At 45.8% G+C, this 27,746-nt stretch overlaps 1 protein-coding gene and 2 long non-coding RNA genes across 4 annotated transcripts; 1 reads left to right on the top strand and 2 right to left on the bottom strand.

Annotated features, from left to right (window-relative positions):
• Positions 1-1,701: 1,701 nt before the first annotated feature.
• LOC115187351 (uncharacterized) lies at positions 1,702-6,308 on the bottom strand. The gene is made up of 2 exons (XR_003876036.1): positions 5,736-6,308; positions 1,702-2,994 (listed from the first exon to the last, which is right to left on the bottom strand). It is a non-coding gene; the product is annotated as an uncharacterized LOC115187351 (long non-coding RNA).
• A 1-nt stretch (position 6,309) lies between these two features.
• Positions 6,310-20,739, top strand: LOC115187354 (uncharacterized). Its single transcript, XR_003876038.1, has 3 exons — positions 6,310-6,372; positions 19,191-19,274; positions 20,666-20,739. It is a non-coding gene; the product is annotated as an uncharacterized LOC115187354 (long non-coding RNA).
• Positions 10,740-26,066, bottom strand: tyrp1b (tyrosinase-related protein 1b). 2 transcript variants are annotated; one of them, XM_029746416.1, is made up of 9 exons: positions 25,963-26,066; positions 20,660-21,018; positions 20,303-20,411; positions 19,167-19,380; positions 18,111-18,315; positions 13,385-13,552; positions 12,580-12,759; positions 12,302-12,448; positions 10,740-11,045 (listed from the first exon to the last, which is right to left on the bottom strand). In XM_029746416.1, the coding sequence occupies exons 1-9, from the start codon at positions 25,974-25,976 to the stop codon at positions 10,840-10,842; spliced, it is 1,602 nt and encodes a 533-aa protein (XP_029602276.1). In that variant the 5' UTR covers positions 25,977-26,066; the 3' UTR covers positions 10,740-10,839. The 2 variants fall into 2 exon arrangements, with proteins under 2 accessions (XP_029602276.1, XP_029602277.1); XM_029746417.1 differs by having other exon boundaries at positions 25,912-25,984.
• Between the last annotated feature and the right edge of the window lie 1,680 nt (positions 26,067-27,746).

Below are 27,746 nucleotides of genomic sequence, written 5' to 3'. Positions count from 1 at the left end.
GGTTATGTACAGTAGGAACACTCTAAACTACAGGAGGTTATGTACCACAGGAACACTCTAAACTACAGGAGGTTATGTACAGCAGGAACACTAAACTACAGGAGGTTATGTACAGTAGGAACACTCTAAACTACAGGAGGTGATGTACAGTAGGAACACTGAACTACAGGAGGTTATGTACAGCAGGAACACTAAACTACAGGAGGTTATGTACAGCAGGAACACTCTAAACTACAGGAGGTTGTGTACAGTAGGAACACTCTAAACTACAGGAGGTTATGTACAGCAGGAACACTAAACTACAGGAGGTTATGTACAGCAGGAACACTCTAAACTACAGGAGGTTATGTACAGCAGGAACACTAAACTACAGGAGGTTATGTACAGCAGGAACACTCTAAACTACAGGAGGTTATGTACAGTAGGAACACTCTAAACTACAGGAGGTTATGTACAGCAGGAACACTAAACTACAGGAGGTTATGTACAGTAGGAACACTAAACTACTGGAGGTTATGTACAGTAGGAACACTCTAAACTACAGGAGGTTATGTACAGTAGGAACACTAAACTACAGGAGGTTATGTACAGTAGGAACACTAAACTACAGGAGGTTAGGTACAGTAGGAACACTAACCCACAGGAGGTTGGTGTTACCTTAATTGGGGAGGACGGGTTCATGGTAATGGCTGGGCCAGAATAATGGAATGGTATCAAATAAATCAAACACATTGGTTTCCATGGTTTCCATGTGTTTGATGTCATTCCATTTACTCCGTTCCAGCCATTATTATGAGCCGTCCTCCCCTCAACAGCCTCCTCTGCCGCTGCTCTAAACATCACACGGTTAAAGGTTGGGGGGGTGGAAGGCCTGAAATATTTTGCTTATACAAAATGTTATGCGGTTTTTAAATGAAACAAAATACCTTGTTCTTGATAAATATTTTAGAAATGTAAACCCCCTAAATCTTTAATGCCTTGAGGGAATTGTATGGTGCAATACATTTCTCTCTCCCTCTCTCTCTCTCTCTCTCTCTGTCCACCTTTCTCCCCCCCTCTTCCTCTGTTCTCCCACTCTCCCACTCTCTCTCTCTCTCTGTCCAACTTTCTCCCCTTTCCAGCTCCCCCCTCTTTTTTCTGTTCTCCCCCTCTCCCACTCTCTTTCTCTCTCTGTCCAACTTTCTCCCCCTTCTTTCTCCCCCCTCTCCCAATCTCTTTCTCTCTCTGTCCAACTTTCTCCCCCTTCTAGCTCCCCCCTCTTTCTCTGTTCTCCCCCTCTCCCACTCTCTCTCTCTCCTTTAAAAGTTGATGGATTCGTCTAAAGGCCATATGTGGGTTACTAGAGGATGAAAGGATGATATGTTAACATGATCTCTTTCTTCTCTCTCATTAAGAAAGAGGGAGCAACCTGATCCAGGGGAATTGGATAAAGCCAGGTTCAAATTCCTCTCCCCCTCTGTTAAATTTACGAGGTCCCATGCCTAGGGGGGACAGAGGTACTACCTGTAGACAGGACCATGTTATTCATGAAGTGAATCTATTTGAATCTAAATGTGTGTGCTTTTCTGTGTGTGTGTGTGTGTGTGTGTCATGCGTACAGGGGACAGTGGAATGTCTCCCGCTAACGTTGTCCTCTGAAACCGTCTTTAAACAGTGGTTGTCATGGAAATTCTAATCAATTATGAGGAGAGACAAGGTCAATTACCAATCAGGATATTTACTTTATTCAAAACGTATTAATAACATTGATTAATTATTCCAATAATGAAGATGGTCGACGAACCACCTTTAGATGATTCGTTGAGAGCCCCGACAAACACCTTTTATAGTAAAGATACACACTCTTAGTCTACATGACAAACAACAGATGTGTGGAACGGGTCACAAGGTGGTGAGACTTGATACATGAGAAAAAAGTATCTGGCTGGGTGATACTCCTTTCTCATGTATCAAGTCTCACCACCTTGTGACCCATTTGCTATGAAAACTGTTGTTATTGTACAGAGTTTGGCCCCTAAGATCTCATACCTGGTACTTCATAGTACAGCAACACTAACTCATTCTATGGCATAAATCAATTGTCAGCTCCAGATACCCCCATCTCAAGTAAAACCCATGTCCTTGAGCACTCGCCTAGACGAGCAGACTGAGGGGAGTGAGCCTCTGGGTCATACACTATCCCAGGATAGGTGCAACATCAGAGAGGACGTACAATGGAACCAGACACTACCCCACACATCCTGTCTCAGACCTTATCTCCCCCAGGGCCCAACTCAGAAGACCACAGATGAGAGTGTTCTAAAACCCCTATTCTATTCCAGAAAAACAATCATTTAATTCTGTTGTGAAGCCTACAACAGTATTATAACATCATCTTGTAATTTCACTCTCACATTGTCCTGGACTCTCTCCCACTAACGTTGTCCTCTGAAACCCTCTGGATACAGTGTTCCTGGACTCTCCCCCACTAACGTTGTCCTCTGAAACCCTCTGGATACAGTGTTCCTGGACAGGTACAGTACAGGTAGGTTACAATGTGGGCATCCTTTTGTTCCAGGCAGCCCAACACACCTGATTTAACTAATCAACTAATCATCACATCTTGATTTTAGGCCAGTATAGCTGAATCAGGTTTGTTAAAGCTGGTCTGCAATAATAGTCTGGATATGTACAGTAGCTTTCCCTCCAAGCCTCCTTCTCCAACTACCTGGTCAGCGGGCGAGAGAGGGCCGGTATCGCCGCTGGGTCTTCCGCCAAGCTACCCAGATAACTCCCCACAGTCATCACATCAAAACCATCTCTCCCATAGTGCAGACTGGACATGCTGCTTCGCCGGGATGCATCCTGGCTCTCGGCCAGGCTACTCTCCTGGCTAGTCACCGCTGCCATCCCCAACCTCAGCTACACCTCCAGGTCCCAGCGCGTCGCCTCGATGCCGTCGTTGATCGACAGGAGCTGGCACATCAGACGGACGTCCATGCCCCGCAGGTGTGCCTGTGTTGTTAGGAGAGAACAGGACAAACATGAGTTAGGACAGGTGACTCTGTGTTGTTAGGAGAGAACAGGACAAACATGAGTTAGGACAGGTGACTCTGTGTTGTTAGGAGAGAACAGGACAAACATGAGTTAGGACAGGTGTGACTGTGTTGTTAGGAGAGAACAGGACAAACATGAGTTAGGACAGGTGTGACTGTGTTGTTAGGAGAGAACAGGACAAACATGAGTTAGGACAGGTGTCTCTGTGTTGTTAGGAGAGCAGGACAAACATGAGTTAGGACAGGTGACTCTGTGTTGTTAGGAGAGAACAGGACAAACATGAGTTAGGACAGGTGTGACTGTGTTGTTAGGAGAGAACAGGACAAACATGAGTTAGGACAGGTGTGACTGTGTTGTTAGGAGAGAACAGGATAAACATGAGTTAGGACAGGTGTGACTGTGTTGTTAGGAGAGAACAGGACAAACATGAGTTAGGACAGGTGTGACTGTGTTGTTAGGAGAGAACAGGACAAACATGAGTTAGGACAGGCGTGACTGTGTTGTTAGGAGACAACTGGACAAACATGAGTTAGGACAGGTGTGCCTGTGTTGTTAGGAGAGAACAGGACAAACATGAGTTAGGACAGGTGTGACTGTGTTGTTAGGAGAGAACAGGACAAACACGAGTTAGGACAGGTGTGACTGTGTTGTTAGGAGAGAACAGGACAAACACGAGTTAGGACAGGTGTGAACTTGATCGAGAACAGATTTTCATACCTGCTTTTCCTCCCCTCCCACTTATTCCATTCCAATGCCCTATTTTCTCTCTCTAAACATCTGGGTAAACAGTATTATAACCTATTACTGTAACTTCTTAGTAACATTTAACTATTTAAAATAATCCAATGTGAGGACGAATTAACATCTTTAAAACCAACTGTCCTCATTACATTTCTTTGTTCTTATGATAATAAAGCCTGTAAACACTCTACAGGACTTGGATAAACACATAAACACTCTATAGGACTTGGATAAACACATAAACACTCTACAGGACTTGGATAAACACATAAACACTCTACAGGACTTGGATAAACACATAAACACTCTACAGGACTTGGATAAACACATAAACACTCTACAGGACTTGGATAAACACATAAACACTCTACAGGACTTGGATAAACACATAAACACTCTACAGGACTTGGATAAACACATAAACACTCTACAGGACTTGGATAAACACATAAACACTCTATAGGACTTGGATAAACACATAAACACTCTACAGGACATGGATAAACACATAAACACTCTACAGGACTTGGATAAACACATAAACACTCTATAGGACTTGGATAAACACATAAACACTCTATAGGACTTGGATAAACACATAAACACTCTACAGGACTTGGATAAACACTCTATAGGACTTGGATAAACACATAAACACTCTACAGGACTTGGATAAACACTCTACAGGACTTGGATAAACACATAAACACTCTACAGGACTTGGATAAACACATAAACACTCTACAGGACTTGGATAAACACATAAACACTCTACAGGACTTGGATAAACACATAAACACTCTATAGGACTTGGATAAACACATAAACACTCTACAGGACTTGGATAAACACATAAACACTCTACAGGACTTGGATAAACACATAAACACTCTACAGGACTTGGATAAACACATAAACACTCTATAGGACTTGGATAAACACATAAACACTCTACAGGACATGGATAAACACATAAACACTCTACAGGACTTGGATAAACACATAAACACTCTATAGGACTTGGATAAACACATAAACACTCTATAGGACTTGGATAAACACATAAACACTCTACAGGACTTGGATAAACACTCTATAGGACTTGGATAAACACATAAACACTCTACAGGACTTGGATAAACACTCTACAGGACTTGGATAAACACATAAACACTCTACAGGACTTGGATAAACACATAAACACTCTACAGGACTTGGATAAACACATAAACACTCTACAGGACTTGGATAAACACATAAACACTCTATAGGACTTGGATAAACACATAAACACTCTATAGGACTTGGATAAACACATAAACACTCTACAGGACTTGGATAAACACTCTATAGGACTTGGATAAACACATAAACACTCTACAGGACTTGGATAAACACATAAACACTCTACAGGACTTGGATAAACACATAAACACTCTACAGGACTTGGATAAACACTCTATAGGACTTGGATAAACACTCTATAGGACTTGGATAAACACTCTATAGGACTTGGATAAACACATAAACACTCTACAGGACTTGGATAAACACATAAACACTCTACAGGACTTGGATAAACACTCTACAGGAATTGGATAAACACATAAACACTCTACAGGACTTGGATAAACACTATAGGACTTGGATAAACACTCTACAGGAATTGGATAAACACATAAACACTCTACAGGACTTGGATAAACACTATAGGACTTGGATAGACACTCTACAGGAATTGGATAAACACATAAACACTCTACAGGACTTGGATAAACACTCTATAGGACTTGGATAAACACTCTATAGGACTTGGATAAACACATAAACACTCTACAGGACTTGGATAAACACTCTATAGGACTTGGATAAACACATAAACACTCTATAGGACTTGGATAAACACTATAGGACTTGGATAAACACTTAGACACAATAAAGGTAAATAAGATACTTACCATTTATTGTCTTAGGAGTCGCATGTTGCTCTGCAGACTCGTGGTGTAGGACATGTCTTTTACATGGCCAGGCGAGTCCCACTCGTCTCTAGCATCTGTATTATCTTTCATCATCCGTCCATCCGTGGCAAAAGGAAACAGACTCTCTGGAATCTTCCGAGCCATCTTTCTCTCTATCTCACTCAGATCCGTTCCGATGGTAATATCCATTACATAGGAAATACACACTCTTCACCTGATAATAGTCCACAGTAATATAATGTCATAGACTACTGTTACGCAAAGTTGTGCTGCTGCAGGCCACGCGTAATAACGCGTCAGAGATCTGGCTGAGACCAATGGAAAGATACAGACATACAATTCGATTCCCTCTCGACGCCAGCTGACTTTAACGTGCTTTGGAAAAGCGTTATCATCGAACATAAAGATAATACATTAACACACATTAAATGTGGGAGAGGAGGAGATACATTTCCATATGAGGAATTCCAGACGGCCAGTGCCAACCACAGGAATTCAGGTTACGTCCTTCAGCCAGCCAGTCTTATAACTGTGGGAACGAAGCATAGACTGACACAAAGCTCCGAGGTGTGACTGTTCAACTGTGAGTGAAAACTTGACTGACTTGACTTTAGAGGTGAGTTACCCCGCCCAACAACATTGTGCTTAAACAAGGTGTCATGTTGCTCAATTTTACACAATCTGCATACATTCTAGTAAGATTTAGGACCTTTCTGCATTCATATCATATCAATATACACAATAATAATAATAATAATAATAATAATAAACAATTGAATATTGGGCAATAGTCGACTTCCCCAATGACGTAACCAATCAATAACAGTGCGCGCTTGTGGCAGCGACGTTCTTTGGCTGAATCATAGAGATAGATAGAGGACTCATTTATGTAGCTCTGCTATTATAGCATATGTGACAGCATGGGCAACGCCATTGAGGCTATCTCTGTTTTAAAAGTAGTCCATTTTCTTATTCACAATTCAAATAAAGTGGCGCGGCCTCAATGGCGCTGCCTATGCTAAAACGGCCTTTTGGCTACTAGAGGCCTCTATCATTCTCTATGGGCTGAGCATGGGGGCAAACAGCTGATCAGAACCCGGAAATAGCCATGAGTTTGAACTGTTTGTTAGACCGCGCTAAACAACGACAAAACACTAATAAGTTGCAAACATATGTACCAATAAATATAGACGCCTATGTTAGTAACAAGTATGTGTTTTCGTTATCCTACTGAATTGTAGAATGTGGAAACTGTAACAAATGCAGAAAAACGTTAAAAACCTAAACGCACTTTGGACTGTCACTGTAGATCCATTGTAGCCTATTGGGCTAGATGAAGTCCTAAATAGCGATGTCACGTAGAGTGGCCAAAGAAAACAAACTTACACAAGTTGTAAATAGACTGGTTATATTAAGACGGGAATGTTTTAGTCCATGAACGTCTTATCAGAAGAGGAGAATTGGCATTTTTCTAAACTAAATGTGTATGTGACTTGAGACCTAATGTCTACGGTCCACATCGTCACTGGCAACTGAAATACATTAGTTTTCTTATTAGCAGGCGGCCTATTTTCATTTGAATTGTTTTTCTTCCATTACTGTCACATAAAACATGTTAATGTGGTGCCTTGGGTTCAGACTAGCAGCTACAATCTCTGTCTGATGGGTGGTGCTGTGGGGTGCAGGACAGTATGTCTGTCTGATGGGTGGTGCTGTGGGGTGCAGGACAGTATGTCTGTCTGATGGGTGGTGCTGTGCGGTGCAGGACAGCCTGTCTGATGGGTGGTGCTGTGGGGTGCAGGACAGTATGTCTGTCTGATGGGTGGTGCTGTGTGGTGCAGGACAGTATGTCTGTCTGATGGGTGGTGCTGTGGGGGGCAGGACAGTATGCCTGTCTGATGGGTGGTGCTGTGTGGTGCTGGACAGTATGCCTGTCTGATGGGTGGTGCAGGACAGTATGTCTGTCTGATGGTGGTGCTGTGGGGTGCAGGACAGTATGCCTGTCTGATGGGTGGTGCTGTGGGGTGCAGGACAGTATGCCTGTCTGATGGGTGGTGCTGTGGGGTGCAGGACAGTATGTCTGTCTGATGGTGGTGCTGTGAGGTGCAGGACAGTATGTCTGTCTGATGGTGGTGCTGTGAGGTGCAGGACAGTATGCCTGTCTGATGGGTGGTGCTGTGAGGTGCAGGACAGTATGTCTGTCTGATGGGTGGTGCTGTGGTGTGCAGGACAGCCTGTCTGATTGTGGTGCTGTGAGGTGCAGGACAGTATGTCTGATGGGTGGTGCTGTGGGGTGCAGGACAGCCTGTCTGATGGGTGGTGCTGTGGGGTGCAGGACAGTATGTCTGATGGTGGTGCTGTGGGGTGCAGGACAGTATGTCTGTCTGATGGGTGGTGCTGTGGGGTGCAGGACAGCCTGTCTGATGGTGGTGCTGTGAGGTGCAGGACAGTATGTCTGTCTGATGGGTGGTGCAGGACAGTATGTCTGTCTGATGGGTGGTGCTGTGTGGTGCAGGACAGTATGTCTGTCTGATGGGTGGTGCTGTGTGGTGCAGGACAGTCTGTCTGATGGTGGTGCTGTGAGGTGCAGGACAGTATGCCTGATGGTGGTGCTGTGAGGTGCAGGACAGTATGTCTGTCTGATGGGTGGTGCTGTGGGGTGCAGGACAGTATGTCTGTCTGATGGGTGGTGCTGTGAGGTGCAGGACAGTATGTCTGTCTGATGGTGGTGCTGTGGGGTGCAGGACAGTATGCCTGTCTGATGGTGGTGCTGTGAGGTGCAGGACAGTATGTCTGTCTGATGGTGGTGCTGTGAGGTGCAGGACAGTATGTCTGTCTGATGGTGGTGCTGTGAGGTGCAGGACAGTATGCCTGTCTGATGGGTGGGGCTGTGAGGTGCAGGACAGTATGCCTGATGGGTGGTGCTGTGTGGTGCAGGACAGTATGTCTGTCTGATGGTGGTGCTGTGAGGTGCAGGACAGTATGCCTGTCTGATGGTGGTGCTGTGAGGTGCAGGACAGTATGCCTGTCTGATGGGTGGTGCTGTGGAGTGCAGGACAGTATGTCTGTCTGATGGTGGTGCTGTGAGGTGCAGGACAGTATGTCTGTCTGATGGGTGGTGCTGTGGGGTGCAGGACAGGGTGGTGCTGTGAGGTGCAGGACAGTATGTCTGTCTGATGGGTGGTGCTGTGAGGTGCAGGACAGTATGTCTGTCTGATGGGTGGTGCTGTGGGGTGCAGGACAGTATGTCTGTCTGATGGTGGTGCTGTGAGGTGCAGGACAGTATGCCTGATGGTGGTGCTGTGAGGTGCAGGACAGTATGTCTGTCTGATGGGTGGTGCTGTGGGGTGCAGGACAGTATGTCTGTCTGATGGGTGGTGCTGTGTGGTGCAGGACAGTATGTCTGTCTGATGGGTGGTGCTGTGAGGTGCAGGACAGTATGTCTGTCTGATGGTGGTGCTGTGGGGTGCAGGACAGTATGCCTGTCTGATGGGTGGTGCTGTGGGGTGCAGGACAGTATGCCTGTCTGATGGGTGGTGCTGTGGGGTGCAGGACAGTATGCCTGTCTGATGGGTGGTGCTGTGGGGTGCAGGACAGTATGCCTGTCTGATGGGTGGTGCTGTGTGGTGTAGGACAGTATGTCTGTCTGATGGTGGTGCTGTGAGGTGCAGGACAGTATGCCTGTCTGATGGTGGTGCTGTGAGGTGCAGGACAGTATGCCTGTCTGATGGGTGGTGCTGTGGGGTGCAGGACAGCCTGTCTGATGGTGGTGCTGTGAGGTGCAGGACAGTATGCCTGTCTGATGGGTGGTGCTGTGGGGTGCAGGACAGCCTGTCTGATGGTGGTGCTGTGAGGTGCAGGACAGTATGCCTGTCTGATGGGTGGTGCTGTGGGGTGCAGGACAGCCTGTCTGATGGGTGATGCTGTGAGGTGCAGGACAGTATGTCTGTCTGATGGGTGGTGCTGTGTGGTGCAGGACAGTATGTCTGTCTGATGGTGGTGCTGTGAGGTGCAGGACAGTATGTCTGTCTGATGGGTGGTGCTGTGGGGTGCAGGACAGTATGCCTGTCTGATGGTGGTGCTGTGAGGTGCAGGACAGTATGTCTGTCTGATGGGTGGTGCTGTGAGGTGCAGGACAGTATGTCTGTCTGATGGGTGGTGCTGTGGGGTGCAGGACAGTATGCCTGTCTGATGGTGGTGCTGTGAGGTGCAGGACAGTATGTCTGTCTGATGGGTGGTGCTGTGTGGTGCAGGACAGTATGCCTGTCTGATGGTGGTGCTGTGAGGTGCAGGACAGTATGTCTGTCTGATGGGTGGTGCTGTGGGGTGCAGGACAGTATGTCTGTCTGATGGTGGTGCTGTGAGGTGCAGGACAGTATGTCTGTCTGATGGTGGTGCTGTGAGGTGCAGGACAGTATATTCTCCACCAGAGGGCGCCACATACACTGTTATGAAGGAACTACTAACTACAGTACGGGGATAACAGGCGCCTGGCCAGGTTTACTAATCCAGAGGCCCGTATCCACAAAACCCCTCAGGGTCTCAGTCTCCGTGGATACGGGCTAAAGGGTAGTGAATGTTATGAAAACACAGACAAAGCCGCTAGGACACAGGTTTTCAAAACCAGTACAACTTTATTAGAGGATGAAGAAGGAGAAGGAATAAAAACAGCATAAACTATAGACAGGGTTCTGGTTTAATAGCACCCTAACCTAAATATAGTGCACTACTTTTGACCAGAACCCTATGTGTGCCCAAGGGCACCATTCCCTCTATAGTGCGCTTCTGTTGACCAGGGATCGTATGCTAAAGTAGTGCATTAGCCTAGTGGTTAGAGTGTTGGGCCAGTAACCCCAAGATCGAATCCCCGAGCTGACAAGGTACATATTTGTCGTTCTGCCCCTGAACAAGGCAGTTAACCCACTGTTCTTAAGGCCGTCATTGTAAATAAGAATTTGTTCTTAACTGACTTGCCTGGTTAAATAAAGGTTAAATAAAAAATATTATATTGGCTATGGTCCCTGGTCTAAAGTAGTGCACTACATAGGGAATAGGGTGCCGGTTGAGACGCACACATGATCCTCTACACAACAGACTGGCTCTTGTCCGTCCGTCTGTCGTCCTCCGAGTAGCGACGGAAGGTCTCCCCTAGCAACGGCTCCAGTCCCTCAGCCGAGCGGAAATAGCGGGTACGCATGGCACACGCGATGACCCCCGACACCACCGCAGTCACCAGCACCGCGGCGACGATCGCTATGGTGATGATCTCAGGCAGTGTGTAGGGGCGAGCTGCGGGGGTAAGAGAGAAAAGCAACAGTTAGCTAAATAAAATAAAAATATATATATATGTATGAGAACAGCTGGATGTGCTGTTCTATTGATCTAGAACCCACAGGGTGAATAGCCTAACCCTCCTCTAGGAGAACAGCTGGATGTGCTGTTCTATTGATCTAGAACCCACAGGGTGAATAGCCTAACCCTCCTCTAGGAGAACAGCTGGATGTGCAGGCTTTTGCTCTATCCCTGCACTAGGGTTATCAAATTACAGTTAACAATTAGACTACAGTTACGTCCCAAATGGTATCCTATTCTGTGAGTAGTCCACACTATTGGGAATAGGGCCCTGGTCATAAGTAGTTCACTATATAGGGAATAGGGCTCTGGTCTAAAGTAGTGCACTATATAGGGAATAGGGCTCTGGTCACTAGTAGTTCACTATATAGGGAATAGGGCCCTGGTCTAAAGTAGTTCACTTTATAGGGAATAGGGCCCTGGTCACTAGTAGTTCACTATATAGGGAATAGGGCTCTGGTCACTAGTAGTTCACTATATAGGGAATAGGGCTCTGGTCTAAAGTAGTGCACTATACAGGGAATAGGGCCCTGGTCACTAGTAGTTCACTATATAGGGAATAGGGCTCTGGTCTAAAGTAGTTCACTATATAGGGAATAGGGCTCTGGTCACTAGTAGTTCACTATATAGGGAATAGGGCTCTGGTCACTAGTAGTTCACTATATAGGGAATAGGGCCCTGGTCACTAGTAGTTCACTATATAGGGAATAGGGCTCTGGTCTAAAGTAGTGCACTACATAGGGAATAGGGCTCTGGTCTAAAGTAGTTCACTATATAGGGAATAGGACTCTGGTCTAAAGTAGTTCACTATATAGGGAATAGTGGGCCATTTGGAATATAACCATAGGTTATACAGTCTCTGTGTATGACTCACTGTGCCATGTGACCTAGGGTCTGTCTGTGTGTCTGTGTGTCTGTGTGTCTGTGTGTCTGTGTGTCTGTCTGTCTGTCTGTCTGTCTGTCTGTCTGTCTGTCTGTCTGTCTGTCTGTGTGTCTGTCTGTCTGTCTGTCTGTCTGTCTGTCTGTCTGTCTGTCTGTCTGTCTGTCTGTCTGTCTGTCTGTCTGTCTGTCTGTCTGTCTGTCTGTCTGTCTGTCTGTCTGTGTGTGTGTGTGTGTGTGTGTGTGTGTGTGTGTGTGTGTGTGTGTGTGTGTGTGTGTGTGTGTGTGTGTGTGTGTGTGTGTGTGTGACTCACTGGGCCATGCGACCTCGTAGGTGTATCCCAGGTTGTCGGGGGCTGTGACGAACATCTCAGCGTTGGTGACGGGGGGCCAGAAGGGAACCATGTTGAACTGTCTGTTGTGACCAATAGGAGCATTCTCCTCCGGGTACACTGCCTCACCTGGGGGACGACATGAACCTTAGCCTACAGCTGGCAGTGGCTGGGTGTGGGTCTGCAGATGGAACCCCCATTGGTCTGTTTGAATGAATTGATTGTGTTCTGTGATTGGTTGCAGGTGTGACATACTATACCTGGGGCGTGTCGGCTCAGCCACTCATCAAAGATGGCGTCAGTGAAGGTGTGGAGCAGGACAAAGATGGGGTCGTTAGGGGACAGGTGTGTCTGCCCTCCTGTCCCGTTGAGGAACAGGTGAGCCAGGTTATGGAGGCTGCGTACCACTGGGTCATAGCCACCCTGAGGGGCACTGTAGCCTGGAGGGAGGAGAGGGAGAGAGGGGGAGGAGAGGGGGAGGAGAGAGGAGAGGGAGGAGAAAGAGGGAAGGAGAGGGAGGAGAGAGATGGAGAGAGATGGAGGAGAGAGAGGGGAGGCGAGAGAGGAGAGGAGAGAGAGAGAAGAGAGAGAAGAGGAGAGAGAAAGAGGAAGAGAGAGGAGAGGATTGTTAGGAGGTTTGGGGTGGAGGTATGTGTCCTTTGGAGGAAGAGGAGAGGAGGGTTAGGAGGTTTGGGGTGGAGGTATCTGTTCTCTGGAGGAAGAGGTGAGGAGGGTTAGGAGGTTTGGGGTGGAGGTATCTGTTCTCTGGAGGAAGAGGTGAGGAGGGTTAGGAGGTTTGGGGTGGAGGTATCTGTCCTCTGGAGGAAGAGGTGAGGAGGGTTAGGAGGTTTGGGGTGGAGGTATCTGTCCTCTGGAGGAAGAGGGGAGGAGGGTTAGGAGGTTTGGGGTGGAGGTATCTGTCCTCTGGAGGAAGAGGAGAGGAGGGTTAAGTGTGGGTCAGGATAGTGAGTTCAATTCCCGGCACCACCATACGCAAGATGTATGCACGCGTAACTAAGTCTGTGGATAGAAGTGTCTGCTGAACGGGATGTATAGTATCCTCACCCTCCACGGTGTTCCTGAAGCTCTCTGAAGAGGTGGAGTAGTAAGGCGGGGTATCGAAGGTTTTCAGGTCCAGACAGTCCACCACATCCTGGGGTTCAGGCAGCCTCTGCAACATGGGCCGCGCCACGTTACCTGCTGGGTTCCTCCTGATGGGACTGGTCTCTGAATCTATAGGGTCATAGGTTAGGGGTTAGGGGTCACAGGTCTCTGAATCTATAGGGTCATAGGTTAGGGGTTAGGGATCACATGTTTCTGAATCTATAGGGTCATAGGTTAGGGGTTAGGGATCACATGTTTCTGAATCTATAGGGGTCATGGGTTAGGGGTCACAGGTCTCTGAATCTATAGGGTCATGGGTTAGGGGTCACAGGTCTCTGAATCTATAGGGTCATAGGTTAGGGGTTAGGGATCACAGGTCTCTGAATCTATAGGGTCATAGGTTAAGGGTTAGGGGTCACAGGTCTCTGAATCTATAGGGTCATAGGTTAGGGGTTAGGGATCACATGTTTCTGAATCTATAGGGTCATAGGTTAGGGGTCACTGGTCTCTGAATCTATAGGGTCATAGGTTAGGGGTTAGGGATCACATGTTTCTGAATCTATAGGGGTCATGGGTTAGGTGTCACAGGTCTCTGAATCTATAGGGTCATAGGTTAGGTGTCACAGGTCTCTGAATCTATAGGGGTCATGGGTTAGGGGTCACAGGTCTCTGAATCTATAGAGTTCACATGTCAAAAAGCTTTGGACTAGTCTCTAAACTTAGGGATCACAGATCACATGGTCAACGTCCACAGTAAATGCATCTGAAATGGCACCCTATTCCCTATATAATGTTATTGCATCTGAAATGGCACCCTATTCCCTATATAATGTTATTGCATCTGAAATGGCACCCTATTCCCTATATAATGCGCTTCTGTTGACAAAAGTAGTGCACTATAAAGTGAATAGGGAGGTTTTCCCAGGTAAAAGTCAAAACTTCCCTGGGCAAAGCCAAACTCCTTGCTCTGTCTGAAAACGTAGGCTTAACTAACCGTTAAACCCTTGATTCCTTCTGTCCTTGATTCCTTCTGTCCTTGATTCCTTAATAATTCCTCACCTTCCTCTCAAAGGTCACTGGAGGAGGGGCTCAAAGGGGAAGGACCTTGATTGGATCTTTTCCTCCAATGAGCTTTGAGAGGGAGGCGAGGAATTTAGGAATCAAATCAAGGATTCAATGGTTAGTTATGATTTCAGACAAAGACGTTTTCTGAGTTTTCCCACTGCTCAGGTCATGTGGTCACTGGTCAGGAAAATCACACACACACACACACACACACACACACACACACACACACACACACACACACACACACACACACACACCACACACACACACACACACACACACACACACACACACACACACACACACACGAGGAGATAGTGCATAGCTGTGTGCTGTCTATCTGTCTGAGTGTAATTCCTCCTGATCAAAGACAACCAGTAGACTGGCAGACTTCTTCCTCCTTAGCCTCATAACGCCCATATTAGGAAATCACATGACCTCTCATGTTCTGTCAGGTCACACACCCTCACTCCTCTCATGTTCTGTCAGGTCACACACCCTCACTCCTCCCATGTTCTGTCAGGTCACACACCCTCACTCCTCTCATGTTCTATCAGGTCACACACCCTCACTCCTCTCATGTTCTGTCAGGTCACACACCCTCACTCCTCTCATGTTCTATCAGGTCACACACCCTCACTCCTCTCATGTTCTGTCAGGTCACACACCCTCACTCCTCTCATGTTCTGTCAGGTCACACACCCTCACTCCTCTCATGTTCTGTCACGTCACACACCCTCACTCCTCTCATGTTCTGTCAGGTCACACACCCTCACTCCTCTCATGTTCTGTCACGTCACACACCCTCACTCCTCTCATGTTCTATCAGGTCACACACCCTCACTCCTCTCATGTTCTGTCAGGTCACACACCCTCACTCCTCTCATGTTCTATCAGGTCACACACCCTCACTCCTCTCATGTTCTGTCAGGTCACAATTCTGACTCAATTCTCCCCATCGATGAAATTTTGAATCTCTAGGAAATTGTAGGACATTTACTGAGATAAAAGTAGGGAGGAAGTGAGTGTTGTAATCTGGCCCAGATTATGCATACCAACCAGACTAATCTCCTAATCTGGAATCATGTGAGTGTAGATTATACTACTGATTCCTTAGTCCAGACCTTCAGAACCCTGTTGTTCATTGTGTTGTAATTCCTTCCAAAGCCCAGAGAAATCACAAGCCAGCACTACTTCTAACAGGTCCAACCAAAATCACTGTTACACATGGTTCCCACTATCCAGAGTGGCACAGTCTTGGGTTAGTTACTGTCCGTTTCCCTGCCCCAGATCAGTCTTGGGTTAGTTACTGTCAGTTTCCCTGCCCCAGATCAGTCTTGGGTTAGTTTCTGTCCGTTTCCCTGCCCCAGATCAGTCTTGGGTTAGCTACTGTCCGTTTCCCTGCCCCAGATCAGTCTTGGGTTAGCTACTGTCCGTTTCCCTGCCCCAGATCAGTCTTGGGTTAGCTACTGTCCGTTTCCCTGCCCCAGATCAGTCTTGGGTTAGTTACTGTCAGTTTCCCTGCCCCAGATCAGTCTTGGGTTAGTTACTGTCAGTTTCCCTGCCCCAGATCAGCCTTGAGTTAGTTACTGTCAGTTTCCCTGCCCCAGATCAGTCTTGGATTAGTTACTGTCAGTTTCCCTGCCCCAGATCAGTCTTGGGTTAGCTGCTGTCCGTTTCCCTGCCCCAGATCAGTCTTGGGTTAGCTACTGTCCGTTTCCCTGCCCCAGATCAGTCTTGGGTTAGCTACTGTCCGTTTCCCTGCCCCAGATCAGTCTTGGGTTAGCTACTGTCCGTTTCCCTGCCCCAGATCAGTCTTGGGTTAGCTACTGTCCGTTTCCCTGCCCCAGATCAGTCTTGGGTTAGCTACTGTCCGTTTCCCTGCCCCAGATCAGTCTTGGGTTAGCTACTGTCCGTTTCCCTGCCCCAGATCAGTCTTGGGTTAGTTACTGTCAGTTTCCCTGCCCCAGATCAGCCTTGAGTTAGTTACTGTCAGTTTCCCTGCCCCAGATCAGTCTTGGATTAGTTACTGTCAGTTTCCCTGCCCCAGATCAGTCTTGGGTTAGTTACTGTCCGTTTCCCTGCCCCAGATCAGTCTTGGGTTAGTTACTGTCAGTTTCCCTGCCCCAGATCAGTCTTGGATTAGTTACTGTCAGTTTCCCTGCCCCAGATCAGTCTTGGATTAGTTAATGTCAGTTTCCCTGCCCCAGATCAGTCAGTCTTGGATTAGTTTCTATCCGTTTCCCTGCCCCAGATCAGTCTTGGATTAGTTAATGTCAGTTTCCCTGCCCCAGATCAGTCATGGGTTAGCTACTGTCAGTTTTCCTGCCCCAGATCAGTCTTGGATTAGTTTCTGTCAGTTTCCCTGCCCCAGATCTGTCAGTCTTGGATTAGTTTCTGTCAGTTTCCCTGCCCCAGATCAGTCTTGGGTTAGTTTCTGTCAGTTTCCCTGCCCCAGATCAGTCTTGGGTTAGTTTCTGTCCGTTTCCCTGCCCAGATCAGTCTTGGATTAGTTACTGTCTGTTTCCCTGCCCCAGATCAGTCTTGGATTAGTTAATGTCAGTTTCCCTTCCCCAGATCAGTCTTGGGTTAGCTACTGTCAGTTTCCCTGCCCCAGATCAGTCTTGGGTTAGCTACTGTCAGTTTCCCTGCCCCAGATCAGTCTTGGATTAGTTACTGTCAGTTTCCCTGCCCCAGATCAGTCTTGGGTTAGTTACTGTCAGTTACCCTGCCTCAGATTTAGCCTAGTGCTGGACTAAAAAAGCATGCTCAGTCTCCATAGCACAGGGTTAGTAAAAAGGGTTAGTCATCACTGTTACAGAAGGTTCCCAGAGTGTCGTAGTGTTTACAAGATGTTAGGACATATCATGCTCACTGTTACAGAAGGTTCCCAGAGTGTCGTAGTGTTTACAAGGTGTTAGGACATATCATGCTCACTGTTACAGAAGGTTCCCAGAGTGTCGTAGTGTTTACAAGGTGTTAGGACATATCATGCTCACTGTTACAGAAGGTTCCCAGAGTGTCATAGTGTTTACAAGGTGTTAGGACATATCATTCTCACTGTTACAGAAGGTTCCCAGAGTGTCGTAGTGTTTACAAGGTGTTAGGACATATCATGCTCACTGTTACAGAAGGTTCCCAGAGTGTCGTAGTGTTTACAAGGTGTTAGGACATATCATGCTCACTGTTACAGAAGGTTCCCAGAGTGTCGTAGTGTTTACAAGGTGTTAGGACATATCACGCTCACTGTTACAGAAGGTTCCCAGAGTGTCGTAGTGTTTACAAGGTGTTAGGACATATCACGCTCACTGTTACAGAAGGTTCCCAGAGTGTCGTAGTGTTTACAAGGTGTTAGGACATATCATGCTCACTGTTACAGAAGGTTCCCAGAGTGTCGTAGTGTTTACAAGGTGTTAGGACATATCATGCTCACTGTTACAGAAGGTTCCCAGAGTGTCGTAGTGTTTACAAGGTGTTAGGACATACCATGCTCACTGTTACAGAAGGTTCCCAGAGTGTCGTAGTGTTTACAAGGTGTTAGGACATATCATGCTCACTGTTACAGAAGGTTCCCAGAGTGTCGTAGTGTTTACAAGGTGTTAGGACATATCATGCTCACTGTTACAGATGGTTCCCAGAGTGTCGTAGTCCTCTACACTCTCACAGATCACCCTCCACTGGGAGAAGACAGAGTTGGGGCTGAGGCTGTTCATATCGAAGACAGACCTGGCTCCTAGGAGGTCGTCAGTACACACGTCACACTCACTGCCGCCGATGGCAAAGTTCCAGTAGGGGAGGGCAAAGGTGGCATCGCCCAACATGTCCTGGAGAGGATGGAGAGATGGATGGATGGGGAGATGGATGGATGGATGGATGGATGGATGGATGGATGGATGGATGGATGGAGAGATGGATGGATGGATGAATGGATGAATGGATGGATGGGGAGATGGATGATGGATGGATGGGGAGATGGATGGATGGATGGATGGGGAGATGGAGAGATGGATGGATGGATGGATGGATGGATGGATGGATGGATGGATGGATGGATGGGGAGATGGAGAGATGGATGGATGGATGGATGGGGAGATGGATGGATGGATGGATGGATGGATGGATGGATGGATGGAGAGATGGATGGATGATGGGGAGATGGATGGAGAGATGGATGGATGGGGAGATGGAGAGATGGATGGATGGAGAGATGGAGAGATGGATGGATGGGGAGATGGAGAGATGGATGGATGGGGAGATGGATGGATGGGGAGATGGATGAATGGGGAGATGGATGGATGGGGAGATGGAGAGATGGATGGATGGGGAGATGGAGAGATAGATGGATGGGGAGATGGAGAGATGGATGGATGGGGAGATGGAGAGATAGATGGATGGGGAGATGGAGAGATGGATGGAGAGACGGATGGATGGAGAGATGGATGGATGGGGAGATGGATGGATGGGGAGATGGATGGATGGGGAAGACATATGTGGTAAGGATCAATGTTACAGTTTATAACCCCTGCTTGGCTGAATACTTGATTCTGATTGGTCGAGAGAGTTTTTGACAATGTTTGAATATATGGCAATATTGAACACACACACACACATCTCTCTCTTCTCTCATCTCTTCTCTCACACACACATACACTCCGTACCCCCTTCTCTCACTCACCTGCATATCTCTCTCCAACTGCAGCAGGTGGAACCTGTGCCAGGTGACGAATCCCGGTCCTTCGTGAGAGAAGTCCACACCCCCAAAGCTAGCCTGCCCCGCCCCCATGTAGGTCTTGCTGACAGAGTAGTAGTGTGTCCACACAAAGTAGTTATAGATGGTGATGTTGTCAAACTGAGGGGTGTTACCGCCCGGACCATACACTTCCTGGTAACTGTAGAGAGATGAGGAGTTATCAATGACAATGTGCCAAAATGGAGTTTAATGCACAACCAAGCTCCCATCCAATTCTCTAACCTCTAGCATCCAATTCTCTAACTCTAGCCTCCAATTCTCTAACCTCTAGCCTCCAATTCTCTAACTCTAGCCTCCAATTCTCTAACTCAAGCCTCCAATTCTCTAACTCTAGCCTCCAATTCTCTAACTCTAGCATCCAATTCTCTAACTCTAGCCTCCAACTCTCTAACCTCTAGCCTCCAATTCTCTAACTCTAGCCTCCAATTCTCTAACTCTAGCCTCCAATGCTCTAACTCTAGCCTCCAATTCTCTAACTCTAGCCTCCAATTCTTTAACCCCTAGCCTCCAATTCTCTTACCTCTAGCATCCAATTCTATAACCTCTATCCTCCATTTTTTTTTTTTTTGTCATTTAGCAGACGCTCTTATCCAGAGCGACTTACAGTAGTGAATGCATACATTTCATTAAAAAAAATTCCACACTGGTCCCCCTGGGAATTGAACCCACAACCCTGGCGTTGCAAACACCATGCTCTACCAACTGAGCCACACGGGACCAATTTTCTAATCTCTACCCTCCAGGACTCTAACCTCTAGCCTCCAAATCTCTAACCTCTATCCTCCAATTCTCTATCCCCTAGCCTCCAAAACTCTTTCCTCTAGCCTCCAAATCTCTAACCTATAGCCTCCAATTCTCTTACCTCTAGCATCCAATTCTCTAACCTCTAGCCTCCAAATTACTAATCTCTAGCCTCCAATTATCTAACAAATGAGATTATATTTGATTTAAACAGATGAGTGGTAATGAAGTATCAGTTATTTGGTTCCGATGCACAATCAGATCGAAGCAATCGATCTCCGGTCATTAAGAGGAGATCACAGCACCGTCAAACTGGTTACCGTCGTGTACAGACGACCAGGTCAGGGTGGACGGTCCTCTTGGCTTGGTCCAGAGAGTTCACAAACGCCTGCTTCTCTGCTGAACTCATCTGCATCACATTCCTCCTGACTGGAGAGAGGGAGGGAAGCATTGGGGGAGGAAGGGAGGGAGGGAATAAAGGAGGGAGAGAGAGAGATGCATCAAATATTGTATGTTAGAAACTGTAGATGCTCCCTGATAAAGAAATACATGGATGTATGAAGAAAACCTAGAATAAATATATTTATTATCATTTGGTTTTTAAAGGAAGTAGGAAAGAGAGTAAAGAAAGAGACTATATCCAATCAGATGAATAAATACACCTCCCTCTCTCTTACCCACAGATATCCTCTGATCACAGTTAGGTCCGGTGAGTCCATGTCGGCACCGGACACAGTTATACCCCGCGAAGTTCCCGTTACACTGGCACGTCCGGTTAAAGAACCTTAACGGCCAGCGCTCCCGGTCGTCCCGGCCATCATGTGGGTACTGGGGGCCGTGGCGGTGGCTGTCGGCAGCTACGGACACACACTGACCCCTCCCTGTGGCAGAACCACACTCGTCATCCACGGCTCCAGTGGGAGAGGGGCAGCACTGGCCGCTCTGTAGCCCCGCTGAGGTGACACATTCTCTGGGAAACTGGGCCAGGGTCAACGGGGTCAGGACCACCACCACCAGGACACCCAGCCAACACATACTGGATATGGAGGAGAGAGAAAGAGGGAGACTTTATTCGTTTTGAAAGAAAGATCATCTTTATTCATTTGTGCGTGTGTGTAATGTTAACTGTTAATTTGAGACTGTTGATTTAACTTGTTTTGACAATGTAAACATGTTTTCAATGCCAATAAAGGTCCTTTGAATTTAAATTGAATTGAGAGATAGAGAGGAAGTGACACAGCAGAGCAGAGAGGGAGCAAGAGAGCGAGAGAGAGAGAGAGAGAGATCATTACAACAATGTGTATAGACATAATATGACATTTGAAACTTCTATGAGTGTAATGTTTACTCTAGATTTGTATTGTTTATTCCACTTTTGTTTATTATATTCTTCACTTTCTTTGGCAATGTAAACATATGTTTCCATTGCCAATAAAACCCTTGAATTGAATTGAGAGAGAGAGGAAGTGAGAGAGAGAGAGAGAGACAGAGGAGTGCGTCAACAGCAACCTTGGGAAAATCCTCTGCATTATCATTAACAGCAGACTCGTACATTTCTTCAGTGAAAACAATGTACTGAGCAAATGTCAAATTGGCTTTTTAACCAAATTATTGTATGACAGACCACATATTCACCCTGTGCACCCTAATTGACAAACAAACAAACAAACAAAAACAAAGGCAAAGTCTTCTCATGCTTTGTTGATTTCAAAAAGGACTTAGACTCAATTTGGCATGAGGGTCTGCTATACACATTGATGGAAAGTGGTGTTGGTGGAAAAACATATGACATTATAAAATCCAAGTACACAAACAACAAGTGGTTAAAATAGGCAACAAACACACACATTTCTTCCCACAGGGCCGTGGGGTGAGACAGGGATGTAGCTTAAACCCCACCATCTTCAACATATATATCAATGAATTGGCGAGGGCACTAGAACAGTCTGCAGCACCCGGCCTCACCCTACTAGTATCTGAAGTCAAATGTCTACTGTTTGCTGATGATCTAGTGTTTCTGTCCCCAACCAAGGAAGGCCTACAGCAGCACCTAGATCTTCTGCACAGATTCTGCCAAACCTGGGCCCTGACAGTAAATCTCAGTAAGACCAAAATAATGGTGTTCCAAAAAAGGTCCAGTTGCCAGGACCACAAATACAAATTCCATCTGGATACCGTTGCCCTTGAGCACACAAAAAAACTATACATACCTTGGCCTAAACATCAGCGCCACAGGTAACTTCCACAAAGCTGTGAACGATCTGAGAGACAAGGCAAGAAGGGCATTCTATGCCATCAAAAGGAACAGAAAATTCAACATACCAATTAGGATCTGGCTAAAAATACTTGAATCAGTTATAGAACCCATTGCCCTTTATGGTTGTGAGGTCTGGGGTCCGCTCACCAACCAAGAATTCACAAAATGGGACAAACATCAAATTGAGAGTCTGCATGCAGAATTCTGCAAAAATATCCTCCGTGTACAACGTAGAACACCAAATAATGCATGCAGAGCAGAATTAGGCCGATACCCGCTAATTATCAAAATCCAGAAAAGAGACGTTAAATTCTACAACCACCTAAAAGGAAGCGATTCTCAAACCTTCCATAACAAAGCCATCACCTACAGAGAGATGAACCTGGAGAAGAGTCCCCTAAGCATGCTGGTCCTGGGGCTCTGTTCACAAACACAAACACACCCCACAGAGCCCCAGGACAGCAACACAATTAGGTCCAACCAAATCATGAAAAAACAAAAAGATAATTACTTGACACATTGGAAAGAATTAACAAAAAAACAGAGCAAACTAGAATTCTATTTGGCCCTAAACAGAGAGAACACAGTGGCAGAATACCTGACCACTGTGACTGACCCAAACTTAAGGAAAGCTTTGACTATGTACAGAGTCAGTGAGCATAGCCTTGCTATTGAGAAAGGCCGCCGTAGGCAGACCTGGCTCTCAAGAGAAGACAGGCTATGTGCACACTGCCCAATAAATGAGGTGGAAACTGAACTGCACTTCCTAACCTCCTGCCAAATGTATGACCATATTAGAGACACATATTTCCCTCAGATTACACAGATCCACAAAGAATTCGAAAACAAACTCAATTTTGATAAACTCCCATATCTACTGGGTGAAATACCACAGTGTGCCATGACAGCAGCAAGACTTGTGACCTGTTGCCACAAGAAAAGGGCAACCAGTGAAGAATAAACACCATTGTAAATACAACCCATATTTATGCTTATTTATTTTCCCTTTTGTACTTTAACCATTTGTACATCATTACAACACTGTATATGTACATAATATGTCATTTGTAATGTCTTTATTATTTTTTAACTTCTGTGAGTGTAATGTTTACTGTTAATTTTTGTTTATTTCACTTTTGTATATTATCTACTTCACTTGCTTTGGCAATGTTAACATATGTTTCCCATGCCAATAAAGAACCTTGAATTGAATTGAGAGAGAGAGAGAGAGAGAGAGAGAGAGAGAGAGAGAGATGTAGTTAGAGAGTTGAAACAAAGGCTGGTCCATTTTTGAGTGCCCAGCCCAGCTCAGCCTAGACTCCACACTCATCAGATATCAGTTTACACAAAGGATCAGAGATGTTTTCTTGTACAGATGTTTACCAGCTCCGGCAAATCTCTTTTATCTCTGAAATCAAACATTCTCTTTGTTATATTTCCCTTTGTGATTCCCCATGATTCCCCATGATTCCCCATGATTCCCCATGATTCCCCATGATTCCCCATGATTCCCTTTGTGATTCCCCATGATTCCCCATGATTCCCTTTGTGATTCCCCATGATTCCCCATGATTCCCCATGATTCCCTTTGTGATTCCCCATGATTCCCCATGATTCCCCATGATTCCCCATGATTCCCCATGATTCCCCATGATTCCCCATGATTCCCTTTCCCTCCGAATAACTTATCGAGCCAAAGAAAACAAACAAGTTCTACTTTCTAAACAAATATCAAAAGTGTTTTAGGATTAGCAAGGACCCTGTTTACACGGCCCCCAAAAAACAACAATCGCATAAAATCCCTCCTTGATCACGTAAAAAAGCAACAAGATAACAGAGAGGATTAGACAGATTGACAGATGTTTCTTGATTCTGTGGGTGGTGGTGCTACACACAAATCTCTCCTCCAACTAAGAGCGGCAAATCGTATGTGAGCTTGGTTCTGCGACTGTTTATCACGAGTTACACAGCGGTCTAAGGCACTGCATCTCAGTGCTACAGGCGTCACTACAGACACCCTGGTTCAAATCCAGTCTGTATCACTGCGGTCTAAGGCACTGCATCTCAGTGCTAGAGGCGCCACTACAGACACCCTGGTTCAAATCCAGGCTGTATCACAGCGGTCTAAGGCACTGCATCTCAGTGCTAGAAGTGTCACTACAGACCCTCTGGTTCGAATCCAGGCTATATCATAGTCCCATAGGGAGGCGCACAATTGGCCCAGCATCGTCATTGTAAATAAGAATTTATTCTTAACTGACTTGCCTAGTTAAATAAACGTTTTTTAAAATCCCACCGCCTGTAAGATTGTCAGTCTCCATTCTCTCAGTGATGTTTCACAGAATGGAAACAATGTCCAGTGTTCTGATGAAGCACTATCTCCAAAGCACTTCCCCTGTAAACTCAATCCACTCAATCCACTGTCTTTGTAGCCGACTATAAATAAACCAGTGATCTGATGAAGGACTATCTCCAAAGCACTTCCCCTATAAACTCAATCCACTCAATCCACTGTCTTTGTAGCCGACTATAAATAAACCAGTGATCTGATGAAGGACTATCTCCAAAGCACTTCCCCTATAAACTCAATCCACTCCATCCACTGTCTTTGTAGCCTACTATAAATCAACCAGTGATCTATTGTTCTCCCATATAATACCAGACAATGAAGCAATAAATAACCCATTTAAATGTCTATAGACCAAGAAATGAATATGAATATATAATAGTAATTCAATTATGATTCCATATTAAACCTGGTGCTGTATCCTACCTGTTTTTACATATAAATAAGAAACAAATATACAGATAATACAAAACCAATGATGATAAATCAGTAAATGACTTGAATAGATGAATGAATTAACAACTAACCTGTTACTGTTTCCTACCTGTTGCTTCTCCTACCTGTTGCTGTCTCCTACCTGTTGCTGTTTCCTACCTGTTGCTGTCTCCTACCTGTTGCTGTCTCCTACCTGTTGCTGTCTCCTACCTTTTGCTGTCTCCTACCTGTTGCTGTTTCCTACCTGTTGCTGTCTCCTACCTGTTGCTGTCTCCTACCTGTTGCTGTCTCCTACCTGTTGCTGTTTCCTACCTGTTGCTGTTTCCTCCTTGTTGCTGTTTCCTACCTGTTGCTGTTTCCTACCTGTTGCTGTTTCCTCCTTGTTACTGTTTCCTACCTGTTGCTGTTTCCTACCTGTTGCTGTTTCCTACCTGTTACTGTTTCCTACCTGTTACTGTTTCCTACCTGTTGCTGTTTCCTTCATGTTACTGTTTCCTACCTGTTACTGTTTCCTACATGTTACTGTTTCCTACCTGTTACTGTTTCCTACATGTTGCTGTTTCCTACCTGTTACTGTTTCCTACCTGTTACTGTTTCCTACCTGTTACTGTTTCCTACATGTTACTGTTTCCTACCTGGTACTGTTTCCTACCTGTTACTGTTTCCTACCTGTTACTGTTTCCTTCATGTTACTGTTTCCTACCTGTTACTGTTTCCTACATGTTACTGTTTCCTACCTGTTACTGTTTCCTACCTGTTACTGTTTCCTACCTGTTACTGCTTCCTACCTGTTACTGTTTCCTTCATGTTACTGTTTCCTACCTGTTACTGTTTCCTACATGTTACTGTTTCCTACCTGTTACTGTTTCCTACCTGTTACTGTTTCCTACCTGTTACTGTTTCCTACATGTTGCCGTTTCCGACCCGATGCTGTTTCCTACCTGTGGTAGTGCATGCTGTTCCTCTGTCTCAGTCCAACTGATCACCCCCTAGGGACGGCCCATTGGCCTCTTCTCTCTCATATAGCCTACTGCACACACACATACACACACACACATACACACACACACTCTGCCGCATGACTAGGCCTTTCCTCCCTGAGCCTCACACACACACACCTCTCCTCGTGATTCGACCCAACCCAGCGGAGGCCAATCTGGGAGTTCACTCACGTACAAAACAAGATCCTACTACCATGGAACCCACACACCCCCTGAGGAAACACCACAGGACAGCCATACCTTTAACATGATTTTATTGTGTACACGTCAAACAACAAAATGGCCATCAGAAGGTTGTAGTGGGGTATTGTGGTATTTGATTAGGATCCCCATTAGCTGTTGCAAAATCAGCAGCTACTCTTCCTGGGGTTCCACACAAAACATGAAACATGACTTAATACAGAATGTCAATAGACAAGAACAGTTGAAGGACAGAAACACATCAGTTTAAAAAATACATTAAAAAAGGCACACGTAGCCTACATATCAATGCATACACTCAAACTATCTAGGTCAAATAGGGGAGATGCGTTGTGCAGCGAGGTGTTGCTTTATCTGTTTTTTGAAACCAGGTTTGCTGTTTATTTGAACAATATGAGATGGAAGGGAGTTCCATGCAATAATGGCTCTATATAATACTGTACGCTTTCTTCAATTTGTTCTGGATTTGGGGACTGTGAAAAGACCCCTGGTGGCATGTCTGGTAAAAGGTAAGTGTGTGTTCATCACCAAAACAACAAAATGTCAATCAGAAGGTTGTAGTTCATCACCAGAACAACAAAATGGCGACCAGAAGGTTGTAGTTCATCACCAGAACAACAAAATGGCGACCAGAAGGTTGTAGTTCATCACCAGAACAACAAAATGTCGATCAGAAGGTTGTAGTTCATCACCAGAACAACAAAATGCCGATAAGAAGGTTGTAGTTCATCACCAGAACAACAAAATGGTTTTATTGCAGAGTTTCAAAGCAATGTACTTATTTATTCTGTTATAGAATGATCAAGATATCCAGGTATGTCCTAACATGGCATTTGTAAATTGTAATTACAGTAGTAACAGTAGAGGTGATGGTATGCAGGACAGGGCTGATTACAGTAGTAACAGTAGAGGTGATGGTATGCAGGACAGGGCTGATTACAGTAGTAACAGTAGAGGTGATGGTATGCAGGACAGGGCTGATTACAGTAGTAACAGTAGAGGTGATGGTATGCAGGACAGGACTGATTACAGTAGTAACAGTAGAGGTGATGGTATGCAGGACAGGGCTGATTACAGTAGTAACAGTAGAGGTGATGGGTATGCAGGACAGGACTGATTACAGTAGTAACAGTAGAGGTGATGGTATGCAGGACAGGGATGATTACAGTAGTAACAGTAGAGGTGATTACAGTAGTAACAGTAGAGGTGATGGGTATGCAGGACAGGACTGATTACAGTAGTAACAGTAGAGGTGATGGTATGCAGGGCAGGGCTGATTACAGTAGTAACAGTAGAGGTAATGGTATGCAGGACAGGGATGATTACAGTAGTAACAGTAGAGGTGATGGGTATGCAGGACAAGGCTGATTACAGTAGTAACAGTAGAGGTGATGGGTATGCAGGACAGGACTGATTACAGTAGTAACAGTAGAGGTGATAGTATGCAGGACAGGGCTGATTACAGTAGTAACAGTAGAGGTGATGGTATGCAGGACAGGGCTGATTACAGTAGTAACAGTAGA

This window comes from Salmo trutta, unplaced genomic scaffold (genome assembly GCF_901001165.1).
Source record: "Salmo trutta unplaced genomic scaffold, fSalTru1.1, whole genome shotgun sequence".
Taxonomy (NCBI): Eukaryota; Metazoa; Chordata; class Actinopteri; order Salmoniformes; family Salmonidae; genus Salmo; species Salmo trutta.
Note: the sequence above shows the minus strand (reverse complement) of the source record. Positions and strands in the feature narration are given on the sequence as shown.

Excerpts from the sequence above, each read along its gene's own strand:
- tyrp1b (XM_029746416.1), bottom strand. Across the intron at positions 20,412-20,659 it reads TGATCAGAGGATATCTGTGG|TCAGGAGGAATGTGATGCAG; the intron begins GTAAGAGAGAGG and ends CCCTCTCTCCAG. Across the intron at positions 13,553-18,110 it reads TCTGGGAACCATCTGTAACA|ATTCAGAGACCAGTCCCATC; the intron begins GTGAGCATGATA and ends ATGACCCTATAG.